The sequence below is a fragment of the Myotis daubentonii genome, chromosome 1 (genome assembly GCF_963259705.1).
Source record: "Myotis daubentonii chromosome 1, mMyoDau2.1, whole genome shotgun sequence".
NCBI lineage: Eukaryota > Metazoa > Chordata > Mammalia > Chiroptera > Vespertilionidae > Myotis > Myotis daubentonii.
Genome location: NC_081840.1, coordinates 176,537,338 through 176,557,471, shown reverse-complemented (window position 1 = coordinate 176,557,471; position 20,134 = coordinate 176,537,338). Strand labels below are relative to the sequence as shown.

At 37.8% G+C, this 20,134-nt stretch overlaps 1 protein-coding gene across 7 annotated transcripts in view; it reads left to right on the top strand.

The window, feature by feature from the left end:
* Nucleotides 1-20,134, top strand: part of ARHGAP24 (Rho GTPase activating protein 24) — a 542,367-nt gene that overhangs the window by 509,126 nt on the left and 13,107 nt on the right. For all 7 annotated transcript variants that reach the window (XM_059666147.1, XM_059666137.1, XM_059666157.1 and 4 more), the window contains 3 exons: nt 10,484-10,616; nt 12,920-12,993; nt 15,230-15,351. In XM_059666147.1, the coding sequence (XP_059522130.1) occupies nt 10,484-10,616; nt 12,920-12,993; nt 15,230-15,351 (329 nt within the window). The remainder of the gene's footprint in view (nt 1-10,483; nt 10,617-12,919; nt 12,994-15,229; nt 15,352-20,134) is intronic.

Below are 20,134 nucleotides of genomic sequence, written 5' to 3'. Positions count from 1 at the left end.
ATATCATATGAAACTAAAATTAAAACCCATAGCACTTCAAGTCCCGGGTACAATTGAAGCAAGACAGGGTTATGTGATAAAGTCTCAGGTACATATATTTACTAATGTAAAGACATGAAATTTAGTAGTCATATAAAGGGTCTGTATACCAGGAGTCAAATTTTAGGAAAAACAGCATATCCCATTTAAGAAATAAAAGCTCATCATTTACATAATCTAATTAGATCATCCCATGGTCATAGTATACTTAGTATATGATTTCTTTCAGTTACCTTTATTTCTGAGTCATTTCTGGGAGAAATGCAAACTAAGCAAGAAGTATCTCAGCCCACCTCTTCCAAACTATAGCCATGTTATTCATTGAATAGTAAGTGCTACTTGCTAATTATAATTTAAAATTTTATGTAAATGAGTTTTCTCATATCTCGAGTAGTTTATTTATATCCACCTGAAACTGGGTCATCAGAATTGACAGTAACCTCACAATCATTTTAATTATTCTTGAATTTCTTGGCATATACGTTACATTTTGTGAATTTAAGAAATTATATTCCACAGTACAGCCAGAGAAAGTGCCCAAGTGTGGGTATTACACTCTCGTTATTCCCAACCTAGATTCAGAATGTCAATGTTTATTAAAAGTCCTGAGCAAACTAACTTTGTTCTTGGACAACTGTAAATACTCCGTGAAACCTTGAAAGCTTGAGCCTTCTCCTGAAGCAATTGTAAATAAATTCAAGAAGGTCCACTGGCACTGGAGAGAGAAGAAATCTAACACATAGAGATAATCAAAGAGAGCCTAGATTGATTTTCTTCACACCAAAAAACTTATTGGATATGTTTTTTAAAAAATTCTACAAACAAAATATATATATAGTATGTGTGCATGCAATATGTGTATATTTAGTATGTGGATATGCACACACATCTATATATATCTATAAAAACCTAAGCGACCGTTATGACTAGAAGACTGGATGACCAAACCACCAGCCGGTAGCTATTATGCACATTGACCATCAGGTGGCAAACGCTCAAACAGGAGCTGCCCCCTGGTGGTCAGTGCGCTCCTACAGCAAATCTCCTGTGGCCGGCCAACCTCCCTTGGTCCCTCCCCGCTGCCGGCTGGCCCCGATGGGCCACAATCGGGACTGGGCGAGACAGACCCGATCAGCCCCAATCGCCAGCCAGGCCGAGGGGCTCCACCCATGCACGAATTCATGCACCGGGCCTCTAGCCCTATATGATAAAAGGCTAATATGCAAATCGACCGAACAGTAGAATGACCAGTCTCTATGATGCACACTGACCACCAGAGGGCAGACGCTCAATGCAGGAGCTGCCCCCTAGTGGTCAGTGCATTCCCACAAGGAGGGCACTGTTCAGCTAGAAGTTGGGCTTACAGCTGGCGAGTGCAGCGGCAGTGGTGGGAGCCTCTCATGCCTCTGCGGCAGCCCTAAGGATGTCCGACTGACAGCTCCCAGACTGCAAGAGGGTGCAGGCCAGGCAGAGGGACCCCCCCCCCCCAAGTGCACAAATTTTGTGCACTGGGCCTCTAGTATAGAATAAAATCTCTGCAGTTGGCAAACAGGCTATCTATAAACCCTTTATCAATGATGAAATTCAAACAATTCCTTATGTCAATACTTATTCTAAGTAATTATATAAATTATTGATATGATAGGATCTTAGTTTAATAGAAAAATCTAAGTGACTTCATTGATTTCAGAGTTAATTTCTATTAGAGGAATTTATGGCATCTTTATAACTTGGACTTAAGAGTTTGTAAAACATTAATGTCATTTGTAGTACAAGAATGTATCATGTGCATTCAAGCGTTACTTCTAAGTTACATTTTGATATGACATTAATTAAACCTTGGGTCCAAAACTACTAGACTGGAGGGACATATTAACTAATTTTAACAGCCATGTTAATTAATGTTATAACTAACAGCACTTAAAGTTTTAATTAGTTTCTGGTTGTTGTTGTTGTCGGAATTGTATACATATGTATGTACAAGGTAGCCTGTTTAGAATTATATTGATGTTTTACTATTTTAAGGAACTTTCCTGAATATTCTACATTAAGCTTTATAAGAGTCTTGATCCTATTAAGCCTTATCTCTCTAATGAAAGAACCTTGGTACTATAATGAAAAAAGTCAGATTTTATTTTCATTTTTTGTTCTTAATTTTTAATCTACTTAGATAAATTAGAGTATGGCTATTTATAAACTGAATCAATACTCTCCAACATTCTTACCCAGACTAAGTGATAACAACTCTAATGACTAGTCTATAAAACAAGTATATGGGTTTCTGTGTAATGTATATTATCTAAATACGAGATAATTCATGAACAGGTAGGGTCCCGATCAGGGCCGATCGGGGCCTTCCAGCTGCCATCCAGGGCCTTCCTTCTGGCTGCCAGCTGGACCCTTCCCTCGGCTGCCAGCTGCCCACCGGGGCCTTCCTTCATTCTGCGCTGCCCTCTGGTGGTCAGCGCACATGATAGTGAGTGGTCCAACTCCTGGTTGGTCGAACTCTCAAGGGGGCAATTTGCATATTAGCCCTTTATTATATAGGATGTTTAAACATTTGCCCTTTGTATTTGAATATGGTATTCAAAAGCTATGTAACAAGGCATTTTACTTGTTATTTACATTTATTTGTTACGATGATAACCACCTATGTGGGCATGTTCAGAGGGTTGGGGGTGGGAAGAGAGGTTTGTAGTAGAGAGACTGGCTAATATGCTATTATATTAATGGAAGTGAGTGATACACTGAATTTGAGCAGAGTCAATGAGACTGCTGAAGGGGGAATGGATTCAGAAGGTACTACATCAGAAAATGGAGGATCCCATTAGTATTTTTTGAAACTTCCCAGGTGGTTCCAATGTGCAGCTCAGTATGAGAATCACTAATTACTGATAGATTTAGGGTCTCAGAAAAGCACCATTCAGGTTGACTTCTAGGTTTGTTGTTTGTTTGTGTGACTTCTGATGTCATTCGTGGTTGAGAATATGGTAAAGGAATAATTTTGTTGCAAGGATTTCTTTGTTGTTGTCCAGCTGTGTGTTTGTATAGAGTTCAAAGTATATGGAACAGCTAAGAATTCAGTGGAAAAGTGTGGTGTAGAGAGGTGTACTTGGTAGTCATTGAAGAAAAGTGGTAGTTGGACTCATGGGTTTGTCCAAGGGGGTGTCTAGGAAAATAGAGCCAGTAGTGGAAGAAGAGCTTAGGAGCTGACTGGTAAGAATAATGGCCAGAGGAGAAGACAGAGAGGTGGAAGCCATAGGCAATTGAGGCATTAAAAAACACACACAATGAAATGAGAGTCTCAGTCATGGGAATTAGTTGTCAGAAATAGCAAATGAACAAATATCCATGATTTTTTTTTTTAGTTTGGGAATGTAGCTACTTTCTTCCATTTGAGCATTTGAGGGGTCTGTTATTTGGAGTCACAAAACTCAGATGCTCAAAGTAATATCTTCTTACAGATGCACAACAGGATATTTTGTTATTTTGAGTGTCTTTTACACATGCAGGGGTGTGTGTGTGTGTGTGTTCATGTATATAGTATATTGGTTTATATATATTAAGCAATTAACTAGCATTGTAAGGGAGAAGTCTATACACGCATACTTCTATGAACATGAATAATTCTAGACGCAGGAAAGAAAAGGGCAATGTGTCAGGTTTATGCAGGAACAGCACTCCTCTCACTATTCTTCTATCAGGGAACATTAGAGAGACAAGTATGGAACTAGTTGGCTCCAATGAATGGTGGAGTGGCCATATTTAAATTTTTTACCTTCACATATTGGAACTGCCTCCTTTCATGGAAGTTTTTCACCCCAAATACGTGTTCTGTGTTGGTGGTTCTCGACCTTGGCAGTACATAAAAATCACTTGAGGAGCTTTTGAAAATCTCAATGCCCAGGTGTCAGCCCAGATCAGATATATATATATATATATATATATATATATATATATATATATATACACACATATATATAAGACCCAATAATCCGCATTTTGAAGAACATTCCATATACAACCAGGATTTAGAATCGGTTTCTTCCATATCTCGTTGATCTATCTGACAATATTTCATAAATCCACATTATCGGAAAGCATGTTTCTGTCTTTTGGCTAACATTTTATTACCTAATACTCTAACAGAACCATTAGTGAGGTAAAAATCACCGAATGCAGATTTGGGGGTTGTATTAGTCAGCTTAGGCTGCCATAAAAAAATACCATGGCCCTGGCCAATGTGTCTAAGTGGCCAGAATGTCGTCCTGTGCACCGAAGGGTCTCAGGTTCCATTCTCAGTCAAGGGCGGATACCTAGGTTGCAGCTTAGATCCTCAATCCCCGATCCCCAGCAACCAGTCGATGTCTTTCACATTGTTCTCTCTCTCTCTCTCTCTCTCTCTCTCTCTCTCTCTCTCTCTCCCTCTCTCTCTCTCTCTCTCTCTCGCTCTCTCGCTCTTTCGCTCTCTCGCTCTCGCTCTCGCTCTCCCTCTCGTCCTCCCTCCCTCTCTCCCTTCCTTTATCCCTAAAAAGCAATGAAAAAAATATCCTCAGGTGAGGATAAAGATAAAAAATACCATGGGCTGGGTGGTTTAAACAACAGAGATTAGTTTATTTTACAGTTCTAGAGAATGGACTGATATCAGGGTACCAACATGATTGGATTCTGATAAAGGCGCTCTTGCTGGCTTATAGATGACCAGTGTACTCACATAGCCTTTCCTTGTTGCATATGCATGGGGGTTAAAGGGTGCAGGGCAAGCTCTCTAGTGTCTCTTCTTATAAGGGCATAATCCCATTGAACCACCCTCACGACCTCTAAATCTAATTACCTCCCAAAGCCCCACCTCCAAATACATCATGTCATCACATCAGAGCCAATGGTGTCCACATAGGAATTTGATGGAGGATAATTCAGTCCACTGCAGGAGTCATCATGCAGTTCTCTACCACGGTCTTCTTTTAAAACAGAACACTTGTTTGGAACAATCAGTAAATCAACATAGTCCAGGACTCTGCCTGGAGGTAAAAACTGTCTTTTGGGGTTGTATATAATTCAATGGTGACACTTACATAACGGTAAAAAAAAGCCACAACAGTTTAACTGAATTCAAGTTTCACTGCCAAAAAGTGTAGCAGTTTTGACAGATACAAAAGAACATAAGTTTGAACAGAACCAGGCTTTTCTGGTAGACATTTGGCTTAGTTCGCAACTATTCACCACCTTTGGATTTGCTCTTCTATGTCTTGGTGAACTCGGTTGACAGAGCGTGTGTTGTTTAAGACACGCTGGTGGCAGTATTCATCTTGGCAGTGCTGCTGACGGATTTCCGTCTCACTTATCTTCTTGGAGTTCTATGGACATGCCATTATTTTTTCTTAGTCAAGTGAGCTTTAGGTTATCTCACTCTGCATGCTGCAAATAAGTTCACGATATCTTTAATAACTCTCCATGGGGTGCCTTGGAAATTCACTCTATTCAGTTAAATCAATGGATTATATTATGTTCTGTGATTGAATCTGGAAAGAAAATTTCCATTTCTCATTTTGAAGCTTAAAAGTTTCAAGATTTTTCCTAGGTAGAATGCTTATAATTACTGTAGCATTTGAGCTGATCTCTGTGTGTGGGTCTGTTTATCGGAGAAGGAGGGGAGGGCCTAGAGGATGAGCAAGGAGGGATTGTCATCAGACTCCTTTATCCCTGCTCAGCTTAGTAAGAGGCCCCTATTGTGCATAGATTATAAATAACACAGGTCATTTTCATGAAGTATAAAACTATTCTTAAGATCACGCACCTGGCAGGGACTTAGCAGCTATAATATACAGAAAATGTTAAGAAGCTGAGCGAATGAAAAGTGGTATGGAAACATCTTGGTGATTGGTTAGAGATATAAAACCAAGAGGGACAAAAAAAGATTTCTGCTTCACCTAGCGTGTGGCATGGGGCAGTGCACGCTATAAATGTTCGTAAACTATTTGGTGAGGTAGTGGTTTCTAGAACAATCCCAGAATGACCAAAGGGAGACCTCTGAGAATATAAAATTAGGTCAATTGTAGAAAGTCTCATGGAACCCTCCCTTTAAGTGTAATAGAAAACACTGCAGAATTCAGAAGTACAAGCACAATATAGGTTGTAAACAAAACCCGTATGCTGATCAGTGAAGGGACATATGCTTCGCAGCATCTTCTGGCCCGCCAGCTCCTTTACTCAGGATCCCCGGGCCTGGCTCTGCCTCTTTGCTGTCACTGAACAGAATGTCCATGGTTATTTATCTTAGCTTCTGAAAACAGACTGTACTGCCAGGCCAATGAAAGAGACCTGAGGTTTGTATAATGGTTTTACATTAGCAAATAGTTTTGAATTCCTACTAAAAGAGTGTTACATTAAAAGCCCTCATATATCAGTAATTAGCCAAAAAGAATTTTATATAATGTACAATTTCCTTTTAAGAACCCCAAAGAGAGTTAATAACAGAACCCATTCAATGAGCTGCTTGGCAGGCCTGATGCACAAAGAGATATGCGTAGGTATGTGCTACTGCTGTTTTATTACTATTATTGGCCGGGTTAGGGATTTTAATTCACCATGTACACCAGCTTCTGACATAATACAGTCACTCGACCTCCCTTTGATGAAGACTGAGATATATTTCTCTGAGGCAAAGAGAACACATTTTTCTAGGTACATTGGGCAATTAACATACAGTTGCAGATGTTAAAATAATAGAGGTGATCTGATAGGTAGGGCTTGTCTTATCTAATTAATTTTATTCTTTTCATAATTAAAAATATTTTTATCTTAAAATTCTAAATGAATAGATAATATAGAACCCATCTTAATTGGTATTTACCTAATTGGCCATATATTAAGCAAATATTAATTAGGCTAAGTAATGCTCTAGCCAGTTTGGCTCAGTGGATAGAGCATCAGCCTGAGGACTCAAGGGTCCCAGGTTCAATTCCTGGTCAGGGCACATGCCTGGGTTGCAAGCTGGATCCCCAGTAAGGAGTGTGCAGGAGGCAGCCAATCAATGATGTTTCCATCTCTCTCTCCCTTTCCCTTCCTCTCTGAAATCAATAAAAATGTATTTTTAAAAATTAGGCTAAAAAATGAGTTATCAGTGAGGGGTGTCAGGCTGGAGAGTTAGATGCACAGTGTGGTTCTGTTGTAGAGTGACTTTTTTTAGAGAAACCCCAGACCTCCTATCGTAGTGGGTAGCATACTGGCAATTGGGGTGGATGCACTGTGAGGCTCTTGAAGTGAATCAGAACCAGCAAACACATTGGCGTCGGTCCAGAAGTGATTGTCTTCTTCCATTCAGTGGGAGAGGACAAAGCCAAAAATGAGAATGTAGAAGTCTCTTTTCCTACAAAATAACCTAAGTTTAATAAAGCCCCCAAAGGAGCCATAAATTTAAGTTTTATTCTTTAAGCAAAAAATTTAATAACATTTGCTAATCAAAAAAAAAAACAACAAGAAAATATATTGTAACTTTTCTTCATTTTTTCTATTTAATAGTGTGTGGGTTTATGCATACTAGAAGCTAAAAAGCTAATGTAACATATTACCGTAGGGAAGGGATAATATAATCATCCCAGTCCACATCTCTTACCTTGACTCATAGCTCGAATATTTCTATTCTTGGGAAATTACTGCAGCTTTGGAACGAAGAATATCGCTGGCGGATGAAGAATGATTCTGCAGCATTTCATCCCTCACAATTTTCACACCCTCTCCATTAGTCTAACTTTGCAATCGCGCCATCTAGTGTTCAAACGTCCTCAGTGCTTTAGCTCAACTTCATTAGAAGCAAAATACAGGAAGTAAAAAGGCTACAGGTACCAAGAAGCCAGCAACTGAGAAGTCCTCAGAAAACAAACTCACCGCAAAAGATAAAAAGCCAATTTATTCCATAAAGTTTGGAATCACTTTGGACAGCTAATTTTGAATAAAAACCTGATCAAAGGCAGTGAGAAACATGAAGAAATAAAAAACAAAAAACAGCAAGTTACCTTAAAAACAGTGTGCTTGGGGAGAGTAATGAATAGTTTGTCATTGAAATACTAAAACAGATTTTTTGTTAAATATACATATTTATTATTGTCTCATTTATTTGTATTTATTTCATAAATATTTTATATATTCTATGTGGTCATATAAATTATACATGATATATTCCATATATTGAAATTATACTTATTTGATATTATATTTTTATATTTCTCTCTGTGGCTACCTATAACCTAACAAAATTGTCATTGAATTTGAAGGCAATACAACCTAACCTGGTCATAAATTTATTTGGGTTAGAGTGTGGTTTGGATTTGAGTGGAATCAAAAGATGGAAATAGTTTAATACTTGGTTGAACTGCCCGTCCTTCCAGGTTGTGGTTTTGTTACTACTGAGGACTGCACCCCCAGGGGTCAGGTGATTTACAACATAGCACTAGAAACACAGAAGGCCTTTGATATGCAGGAAGTAGAGTGGTTTGCCAGGAAAAATAAATAGTGTCTTTCATGTCTTACCATCGAGACTACTTTAGGCCTAGCTTTAAAAAGAAATTGGAGGAAAGTATTTTTAAGAATTAATGAGTTTGGTCACAATTTTCAAGACATCTGGAAGACATGATTTTTATTTTCTTTACAAGCCTTTGAGATGACTTCTATATTGTCTATCAGTTGAGAATGTTAAGAGAAGAAATAGTTACTTAATTATGGAAAGAATAAAATTAGTTAATACAGGCCTTATCAGGTCACGTTTATTATTTTAATATCTGTAAAACGATTGGCAGAGTGCCTCCTTTGACTCACTTCAGTGTGAAAATGGAAAACCTCAGCCCTTGCCCTACTTCTGAGGAAGGTGAAGTCCATGGTCCAGTCCCACTCTGAGATCTGGTCTCCTTGGCCTTTGTCAGCTCCTCAAGGACAGGACGCTTCCCCTCACCTGGGTCTCTGCTTATCTGCTTTGCATTCATCAGGAAGGTCTCCTTCTGTTCTTCAGCGTTCACGTAGTTAATTCTCACACACACGCTTCAGAGCTTGGCCCCAACATCATTCCTCAGAGAAACAGCCTCGAGATTAGTCCTCCCTTGATAGCATCTGATACTTTTCCTTATTACCACCTTGTGATTATGAACTTGTATTATTATCTACTTAATATCTGCTCCTGCCTGCCCCCCCCCCCGGGTTATAAATTATAAGCAGGCTAGAATAATACATTCCTTTAACTCATCGGGGTCCTAGCCACTGTGTTTCTGTAGCGTCTAATACAGATTAGCTGTGGGAAATGCCTGGTGAAATCAAACTGAGTCCCACACTGAGAGGTGAAATGCCCATTGCCTCAGCCCGCTTAGTTTGTGAAGTCAATTCTGCTTTCATGTGCTCTTGGGCCAACAGAATATTCACGGAGGTAGGGAATTTCGATGCTTCTATTCCAGTTTGTCTAGGTATATCCCTCTGGCGACTTGTCACTTCCTTCAGCAAGGTCTGGGAGTGGGTGTATGTTCTCATTACTGACAAAATCCCTGACCCGGTTCACTACCACTCTTCCCACTTCCTGGGGATGAATTGACCTTTTTACTCCCTGCTCACCCATCTCCCCTTCCCATTTTCCTGTCCCTCTGCCCACAGATTAAAAAACAAACAAAACAAAAACAACAGAAAAAGACAACCCCTCCTCTTTCTGTCTTTGCTGTCAGCCATCTTCATGGATTTACTGGGAATAGGGAAATACAGAAAACAAAATATAAAATAACATTTCAGTAAATTATCCTGCCACTCTAATATTCAGCAGAGAATAAAAATTTGCGTTTCATGTTAAGTTTTCACTGTTTATTTTTGTAGCACTTTCCTTTCCTTTCTAAAAGACTCTAAGGGTTCCCAACTATCTTAGAATATTAGACAAGCAATCATGCTGTCTAATGGGCTCTGCTTAGAAGCTGCAGCATGTCATGGCAAGCCTCGGGTATCTATAACCAATCACCAGTGTCTTCTCAGGAATGGGAGATATTTTGAGAAATAAAGTTAAGATGCAGAAGTAATTAATTTTGACATTAAATACACACGTACACACGTATGTAGATTTGGTATTTTTTGGTAAATTGTGTTCCATTTTATTTAAAGTCTGGTATATACTCATTGTTTTCAAAAGTTAACACTTTTGCTTAACATCAAATACACACAAAAGCAAAATGCTGAACTTTCAAACCACACTGAGAATTGCGAGTGTCCTTCTATGTATGTTTCTTTCCTTCCCACCTTCGGTAGCATCTAGCAGGCATCGTCACCTACGTATGTATTTCCTGAAAGCTGGATTGACTGATTTCATTGCAAATTCATATATAATTCTGAGACACACACATGTATATTTGATTAAAAAATAAATAAGCAAAATGCTATAAGGCTCAGTCCAAAGATGATCTTCACACTTCTCTCTCCACAGCAACACGGATGTGCACACGGTGGCGTCACTTCTCAAACTGTATCTCCGAGAACTTCCAGAGCCAGTGATTCCTTATGCGAAGTATGAAGATTTTTTGTCATGTGCCAAACTGCTCAGCAAGGAAGAGGAAGCCGTAAGTCTCTGCATTTATTTCTACGAAAGCTTTTGTTTGAGGGTTTTGTCAGTGTTCTCTGTCTTTCATTTGTAATCTTTCCTTTGCCCTATCCTTGGATTGTGTTCCACTCTTCTGTGTATTGACATCACACACATTTAGACTTAACACATACAAAACTCAGGTCCCATTTTTAATCCATTCTCTCATTAAAAAAAGAAAGATGTGACCGAATAAATGAAATGAGCACTCCTTGCCGCTATGCTCCCCTAAAAGGTTAATTGTGGTGATAAATAGTCGATGAACAAAGTGGATGACTTACTTCATGTTTCCTTTTTCATGCTGTGCCTCTTAAATCACCTCAAACAATGACTCCTAAGAAATCCTCCCTACTGCCTGTTTTTGTAAAAACAGCTTTATTGTAATTCAGATACTCTACAATCACCCATGTGAAGTGTACAATTCAGTGCTTTTTACTGTATTCTCAGAGTTATGCAACGGTCACCAAAATCTAATTGTAGGATAGTTAGCACATTTTATCACCCCATAAACTTCATACCTGTTCCCCATGCTTCTCCTTTCCCAACTCTTGGCAACTATTAATCAACTTTCTATCTCTATAAGTTTGCCTCTTTTGGACATTTCGTATAAATGGCATCATTCAACATTTTGTCTTTTGTGACTGGTTTCTTTCACTGTTTTCAAGGTTCATTCATCTACATTGTACCGTGTATTGGTATTTTATTTCTAAATAATATCCCATTATTTATTTATTCATCGGTTGCAAGACAGGCATTTCCATTGATTGGCTATTAGTAATGATGCTGCTATGAACATGTGTTCTCATTTCTCTTAGGTATATATCTAGGAGGTAGAATTGCTGGGCCATATGTAACACTGTTTTCTGAAGAGGCTTCACCATGTAAACTTCCAATGTGTGCAGGTCCCAAGTCCTCTACATTTTTGCCAGCACTTGTTCTCTCTCTTTCTTATCATAGCCATTCTAATGTGTGTAAAGTGGTATATCATTGAGGTATGAGTTGCATTTCCCTCATGGCTAATGATTTTAAATATCTTTTCATGTACTTATTGACTATGGGTGTATTTTTTTTTTGAGAAACATCATAGACAAGACATTTCCCCATTTTATTTGAGTTATTTATCTTATTATTAAGTTGTAAGAGTTCTTTATATAATTTAGATACATGTCCCTTATCAGGTCTGTGATTTGAAAATATTTTCTCCCATTCTATGATTTGTCTCTTCATTTTCTTGATTGGTATCCTTTGAAGCACAAAAATTTTTAATGTTGATAAAGCTTAGTTTATCCATTTTTCTTTTGTCACTTGTGCTTTTATTCGAATATCTAAGAAGGCATTGTTTAACCCAAGGTCACAAAAACTTACTCCCGTATTTTCTTCTAAGCCTTCTATAACTTTAGCTCTCATATTTAAGTTGTAAGCTCCACTTTCAGCTAATTTGTGTTTATGGGGGAGGAAAGGGTTCAGTATCATTCTCTGGCGTGTGCATATCTAGTTGTCTCACCACCATTTGTTGAAGAAACTATCCCTTTTTTCTTATTGGATTTTCTTGGCACTCTTGTCAAAATTGCTGCCTGTTTGTTATATAATGTTGTCTGTGGCTGCTTTTGCACTAAAACAGAAGAGTGGAATAGTTGAGACAGAGACCAGATGTCCCAGAAAGCTTAAAATACTTACTGTCTGGCCCATTACAGGGAGAAGAACAAGTCAGATTACACCATCCAATAGCTTTTTTGGGACCATTTATATTTCAGAGGAAGTTCTACAATGAGAAGAAACAAAGCATTTAATCCCTTTGTGAAATTTCCAGGAAGATCAGGCTTCCCACCCCAAACGATGTGTCCTAGACATGACCAATTTTGAGAGACTTATTTGTCTGTAGATGTGTGTTTCTCTATGTTTGGGGCATGCTGAAAATGGGAAGGACTTTCAATCCATCAAAACTACTTTTTCTCCCCAATAGACTTATTATAATTGCGGCTATCTCCCATTTTCAGGAAAGTGAACAAATGCTTAAATGTTAAAAGGGCTTCACTTAAATCTTTTTCTCCACAAATAGTACTTATGGAAATATTTGAAATCCTTTCACATCTGTGAAAATGTTTCTAACATTCTCTCTGTGATGGTAGCAAGTTTTTAGGACAGGACCCTACACTAATAATATGTGAAATTAATTTAAAAAAAAAACACACACAGCACTGTTTGTCTCCTTTTCCCATTTGCTTTAATTCCAAGACCAATACTTAGAAAGGTAATATTTATTCTCTTTTTCTTTATACTCAGGGCGTGAAGGAATTAGCAAAGCAGGTGAAGAGTTTGCCAGTGGTCAATTATAATCTCCTCAAGTATATTTGCAGGTAAGAATTGTCCTAAACAAAACCAGACTATATTTAGCCTGAAACTAACTTATGTTTGACTGTGAATAAAATCATTTTACTGCTTTGAGCTTGCATGTTGGCCTTGTAAAAGTAAGAGGTTTGACAAAGTGATGTCAAAGGTTCTCTGAGCACTAAGATGCATGATTCTATAATTTGTCATTTCTGAAGTCTCTCTTAGCTTCACATATTAAAGCTATGTTGCTTTGAACTTCAGTCAAAGTAGTTTTTGTACAGGTACCTTGTCCTATTGTTTACGAGACAGAACATGCTCCTTGGCATGACAAGGGTTTGCATGGGAGGCCAGACTCTACCACTGACTACTTACTTATCTTTATGCAATATCTTATTCTCTTTGAATCTAAGAGTCCTAATCGGTAAAATGGTAGTAAAAACACACATCTCACACATTTGTTTTAAAATTGAATTATATTTTTAACTAATTAACGTATATGTAATAAGTGCTCACTGCACTTTATTTTCTTTCAATTCCTCTCCCACCTCAGACTCATTGAAAAGACATTTGTAATTCAACTCTGTTAGAAAAATAGCTGTGCCTGGAAAAGCGCTCTCTCAGTGACCATATTTAACTTAGAGCCTGGGATGGGAGGCTCCATGTCTGTGCTCCTGTTTAAAAAAGCCAAACATAAAATCAAAACCTATTAAATTTAAATAAAGAAATTGATGATTGACACTACTGCAGAGTATCTGAAATGACCACTACTGTACTGGATAATAAAAAGATTAAATTCCCTTTAAGTAAACTGGGAAAAAGGCTTTGAGAACCCTATTGCAAGTCTTTATCGTCACAATGGAAAAACTTAACTTCTCTTGAAACATCTAAGCAGACTTTTAATTTCAACTATTTCAAATAAGAAATGGTAGTTTGGCTTTTTGTCCTTCCATTTTATTATAGTTAGTCTGTATATAGTAAGTCTGTATAACAGGCGGAAATAGGCACCTTTTTGAAAAGTCCTGGTGTAGTAATGAAGAGCACACACTCTAGAGTCAGAACACCAGGATTCAAAGCTCAGCTCTCCCACTTACTAACCCTGTGTCCTTGGGAAAGACTTTTAACCTCTGGTGTCTTGCGTGTCTCACCTGTAAAATGGAGACAATCATAGTACTTACCTCACAGGGATGCTGTGAGAATTTAACAAGTTAACACAATGACCGACACATGTATTAAATAACATAAAATAAGTTAGCTTTTATTTCTCATCATTTCCTTTTTTGTCTTATCGGTTAAATCTGTAAGCCATGCAAAACAGAAGTTCTTGCCAAAATGAAGAAGGGAGAGGGAATGAAAAAAGTCTGGAAGACTACAAAAACAACCCTCCCCCACTAAATTCATTCAGGGAAAGGCTGATTTCATGCCTCTTGTTCTTTAGCACCTAATAAATTGAAACAATTTCTGCTTGTAATTTTCATGTCAGTAGAAATGAGGTTTTAATTTTAAAAATGTTTGGTCTCATTTTTAACAGACTATAAATGGAAAGCTCACAAATTGCTCCACAAAGAGGGGTGATTCTTCCCTTCTGAAATAAGGGATTGTACCAGATGATCTTATTTATAATTCTCAAATTGAATACACATATTTAATACTTTATTGAGGCTTTGGAAGGGAACTCATATTCTTCAATCTAAGTCCATATTAGTATTATCCTAACACTTGTTTCTGTAACTGACAGAGGAAACCAAGTCAAGCCAGGCCAGGGGTGATATCTGATATGATTCCTCAAGTCTGATTCTTAATAATTTGCAACATATTTTCTCCACATTTGATTAAGAGGTGTTTGAATTCCTAAATAATTTTACCTACATAATCATCGCTTAACATTCTCGAGTTTATAAATATTTTATAACTAGAAGCCCGGTGCATGAAATTACTGCACTCGGGGGGGGGGGGGCGGCGTCCCTCAGCCTGGCCTGTGCCCTCTTGCAGTCCAGGAGCCCTTGGGGGATGTCCGATTGCTGCGGAAGCAAGAGATGCTCCCGCCATTGCCACTGCGCTTGTCAGTCGTGAGCCTGGCTTCTGGCTGAGTGGCGCTCCCCCTGCAGTAAGCATCTGCCCCCTGGTAGTCAGTGCACATTATAGCAACCGGTCATTCCACCATTCAGTCGATTTGTGTATTAGCCTTTTATTATATAGGATGACTCATTTTATTCCATTGGCAAATTTAACCTCGTGTTTTCTTCACATTCTTACACCCAACAGATTCTTGGATGAAGTACAATCCTATTCAGGAGTTAACAAAATGAGTGCACAGAACTTGGCCACTGTCTTTGGCCCTAATATCCTGCGCCCCAAAATGGAAGATCCTTTGACTATCATGGAGGGTAAGTAAATGATTATCTTAAACCATCATTAAAAAAAAAAATCACTGTCTCTTGATTGGCCTGAACTTATTGAGCAAATGAGGGAAATAAGTAAATCCATAATAATTCCACTTATGTTCTCAGGTTTTTTAAGTGAAAAAGTCTTCTCTTTGGGAGTCAGGGTTTTGTCTAAGTTTACTAAACATAATAATTGACTAACTGATTCCTCAGTAACCTTACAAGAATGAATGGAACTTCTATAAGTCATCTGTAAAATATTAGGCAAGAACTAGAAAATTCAAGTTCACTTTTGAGTCCAAGGCAATTTTCAGGAAATTCAAAAGTTACTATTTTAAGGTAATGTGTTTTTATTAATTTTGGTTTATTTAACTTATTTTTAGAGGTAGAAAAATATGATCCTCTGTAAGACAATGTTACTTATTTACGTGTGGGAATATATATATATATATATATATATATATATATATATATATATATATATATATGTATATATATATATATATTGATTTCAGAGAGGAAGGAAGAGGGAGAGAGAGATAGAAACATCAACAATGAGAGAGAATCATTGATTGGCTGCCTCCTGCATGCCAGGAATTGAACCACAACTCCTGGTGCATAGGTCAACGCTCAACCACTGAGCCATGCTGGCCTGGCATACCCTTTACTATTCTTTTATTTGATATTTATATTTAAGTCTCTTATAATATACAGCATCCCTATAATTTGTTGAAAAATTAGGTTATCTGAAATGTATAGTTTCCCATAGTCTGAATTTTATTGATTGCATATTCATAATTCAGTTTAACATAGTCCTCTGCCCTCTATTTTCTATAAATTAGAACCTGGATCAAAGCCATGTCTGATAGTATTAGCAAGGCTATAGATTTTGTTATATAACACCTGGTTATCTTTATTTTGTGTGATCTTAGTGCAATCCTCAAAACTATTAATTCACTGGATGTTGAAACAGTGATATCATAATTCTATAATTGTTTTCCAATTTATAAATTGTGATAAAATATCCATAACATAAAATTTGCCACCATTTTTAGGTGTACAATTCAGTAGTATTGTGTACATGTATATTGTCATGCAACGGTTACTACCATCCACCTCGACAACTCTTTTCATCTTGCAAAATTGAAACTCTGTATCCATTAAATATAATGCCTCAACTCCTGGCAACCCCATTATACTTTCTGTTTCCATGAATTTTATTACTGTAGATACCGCATGTAAGTGGGTTCACAGAGTATTTGTCTTTTGGTGACTGGCTTATTTTAGTCAGCCTAATGTCTTCAATGTTCATCCATGTTGTAGCATCATAATGTTTTAACTTAATAATTGGGACACTTTTATTATAAATAAATAATAAATAAATAAAATCTCTTCTCCTCATCTACTACTTAGCAACCCAGTAGTAGCTTTCATAAATAAAAGACAGGATAAATGTTGCTTGGTCTTTCCCTTTATTAGGTTTTAAATAAGGAAATAGATTGTTTTTTAACTGAATTTATTAACAAAAACCATATAGGTTTCAAGTGTGCAAGTCAACAAAACATCATCTGCACACTGCATCATGTGCCCATTGTCCAAAGTAAAGTCTCTTTCCATCCCCATTTATCCTGCTTTGCCCTCTTCTACCCCCCAACCCCCTTTCCCTCTGGTAATCACCATACTGTTGCCTGTGTCTCTCTGTGTGTGTGTGTGTGTGTGTTTGTGTGTATTTTTTTTTTTTTGCTTAATCCCTTTACCTTTTTTTCACCCAGGCCCCCTACTCCTGCCTCCCTGACAGCTGTCAGTCTGTTCTATGTATCTATGCTTCTGTTTCTATTTTGATTGTTGAATTATTTCGTTCATTAGATTCCACATGTAAGTGAAGTCACATGGTATTTGTCTTTCTCTGACTGGCTTATTTCCCTTAGCATAATACTCTCCAGGTCCATCAAGCTGTGGCTTCTTTAACATTCTCTAACAGTGAGTTCTCCTACTCATCCTTCTTATTCTTCTTCCTATTATAAATGTTATTATTAACACTATTTGTAAAATATAATTATGAACTCATGTATTTAAATCTATTTCATGAGTCAATGCATTGTAATTATTGTTCTTTGTAATTATTGTTTTCCATCTTTGGCCAGTGGAAGCCCCTTCAACTAGTCTTCCAGTCCTTTTGACAAGACCTGAATAGTTTTTCATAGTCTTTCTTTTTACTATTTCAGATTTCCCAGACTCATATGTTTCCTGCCCCAAACCTGAATCAACCAATTTCTAAAGAGTCCAATTTTCAATAAAATTTTTTTAGTGGGAAATGATACTTCAAGACCAAAATACAGGTGATGCTCATTGCTACTGGTTTGGTCATTTCTAGACCTTTCAGTGGACAGAGCAAGTAGATATAAATGCTACTTACAGACATACTTAGTACACATACAATATACATACATACACATGTTAAAGACAAACTGCCTCCCAAATTCACACTATGCTTCCAATTCAAAATCATGTCTATAGCATTTTAATTTATTCTTTTCTCTGCTATAGTTTCATCTCCTTCCAAATATGAATATTGGTTCTGAAAGACATTTGAAATTACAAAATTCAAATATCTGATAAATAATAATTTACTCCACCTCTTATCAAATACATAATAGTCTCAGAATAACAATAGTAATACTATTAACACCAGTATGATTATTGCAAACATTTAAAAACTTTTTATATATGATCTTCTAACTCTCCTTTTATTTTTTTAACTAGAGGCCCAGTGCACAAAATTAGTGCACAGGTAGTGTCCCTAGGCCTGGCCAGCGATCAAGGCCAATCAGGGCCTTCTGGCTGCTGGCCAGGGCCTTCCTTCCCCGGCTGCCACCGGAGCCTTTCTTTGTTCCGTGTCACCCCTGCTGGTCAGCACACATCATAGCGAGTGATCAAACTCCCGGTCTCCTGGTCGAACTCCCGAGGGGGCAATTTGCATATTAGGCTTTTATATATGTAGATATTTATACTATATCTACATATAAACATTAGATACTATACTCTCTTTTAGTTCTTCTCCAGTCTTAGTTCTATAGGTAACTATGCGTTTAATGGTCCTTACATTATTGTCTCTCTAACCTTGTAGTTCTCAAAATGTGGTCCAAGGATACCTGGGGGTCCCTAAGATACCTTCTGGAGGTCTCCAAGTTCATATCTTCATAAAAATACTAAGATGTTATACCAAGGTTTCCCTATGTTGACATTTGCATTGATGGTGCAAAAGCAATGATGGAAAAAAATAACTACTTTAGTGTGAATCAAGCTAGTGGTACCAAACTCCACTAGCATCATTACATTACATTTCTCACTGCCATGCACTGGCAGCAGGAAAAAATACAAATTTTACTTAAGAATGTTCTTGTTGGACAGTAGAACATATTAACTGTACTCAATACCCCCCTTGAGAACAATCTGTTGGAGAAATGAGCTCTTTGTGTAAAGCACTTCTTCCACATACTGTTTTTAAGGTAATACAATAATCGGTTCAAGGAAATGCCTTTGTGTGATTACTTGAGTTGAGAGCTACACTAATTGTTTTTCCATGGTACTTCATGTTTACTTGAGAGAACAATGGACAAACTATAGTCATGAAGACTTGAGCTTTTGGCAGACAGGTTCTAAAAAATGAACTAAGTTAATCTTTTTACTTTAAGAAAATGTCTGACAGAATATGTTGTCATTGATGAAATTTAAAGAATTAAACTTTTATCTAACACCTTAAGCTTGACAGCTTCTTAATATTTAGCCATTCTTCTGGTGAGATTGTGTTGATAGTGACACAATTAAATTTTTTTGATACTCTAAAATTAAAGGTACCAACATCTGGAGGATCTGCATAACTCGGTGAATTTTTCAAATGTATGTTGTCATAAGCCAGGCATGTGTAGATGATCTGGTCAGCGTGCATGTTAGGTTCGCTGATTTCAAAGAGCCAAATCTTCTGTTTTTCAGAGTATTACAATATGGCAGCTTGCTTTCTAAGATGGACTGGTTTAGTTCCAACCCTTGGTTTTACTTAGCCTTCCCTCTCTTCTATCTTTATTGTCCTAGTCCTCCCTGCTTGATTTTGATTCCAGTCGCAAGAATTTCCCCCCACGTGGAGTTTGGAAGGAGCTCTGGCTGGCCAGTGGTGAGAGTTCACAGGTGCTAGATGGCTCTCACTTCCCCAGGCTTGCGAGAGATTGTCTCTATGGGATTAGGCACACTCCCTCCCAGTCTCACCTGCTCTTCTTAAATTAGCCCTTTGCTTTTTGCAGCAAATACCTATACTTCAGGGCTTTTCTGTTCTCTTGCCCATTATTTCTTCCTCCCGCTTCCTCTCACACAGATGCCAACACCATGCATGTCTGTGACAACAGGGACTTGTCTGCAGCAATTTCTTTTATGGTGTTTGGGAGGATATCTTGCCACCAAGTTTTATTGTGAACGTTGTCCACGAGTTGGGATTTGCTAACTAGTTGCACGGTTTTTATGTGGAGATTTTGGGAGATTCAGTACTATGCTGACACCATCTTCCCAGAAGTCAGTGAACTTTTTTCTTTTTGCTTAAACTCTTATTGTTGCTGTTTTAGAAGACGTCCTATAAAAATTGCGTGGTCCACCTTCCCCCTCCCCCTGCCAGTATTGACAACAAAGGAGAGCAAAGCTGATACGGAGAGAAGCAGAACCATGAGCTCTGAGTCTCCTAGGGCACCAAAGAACCCCATTTCAACAGGAGTCCTGGGCCTCTTTTTGCCCCTAAGAA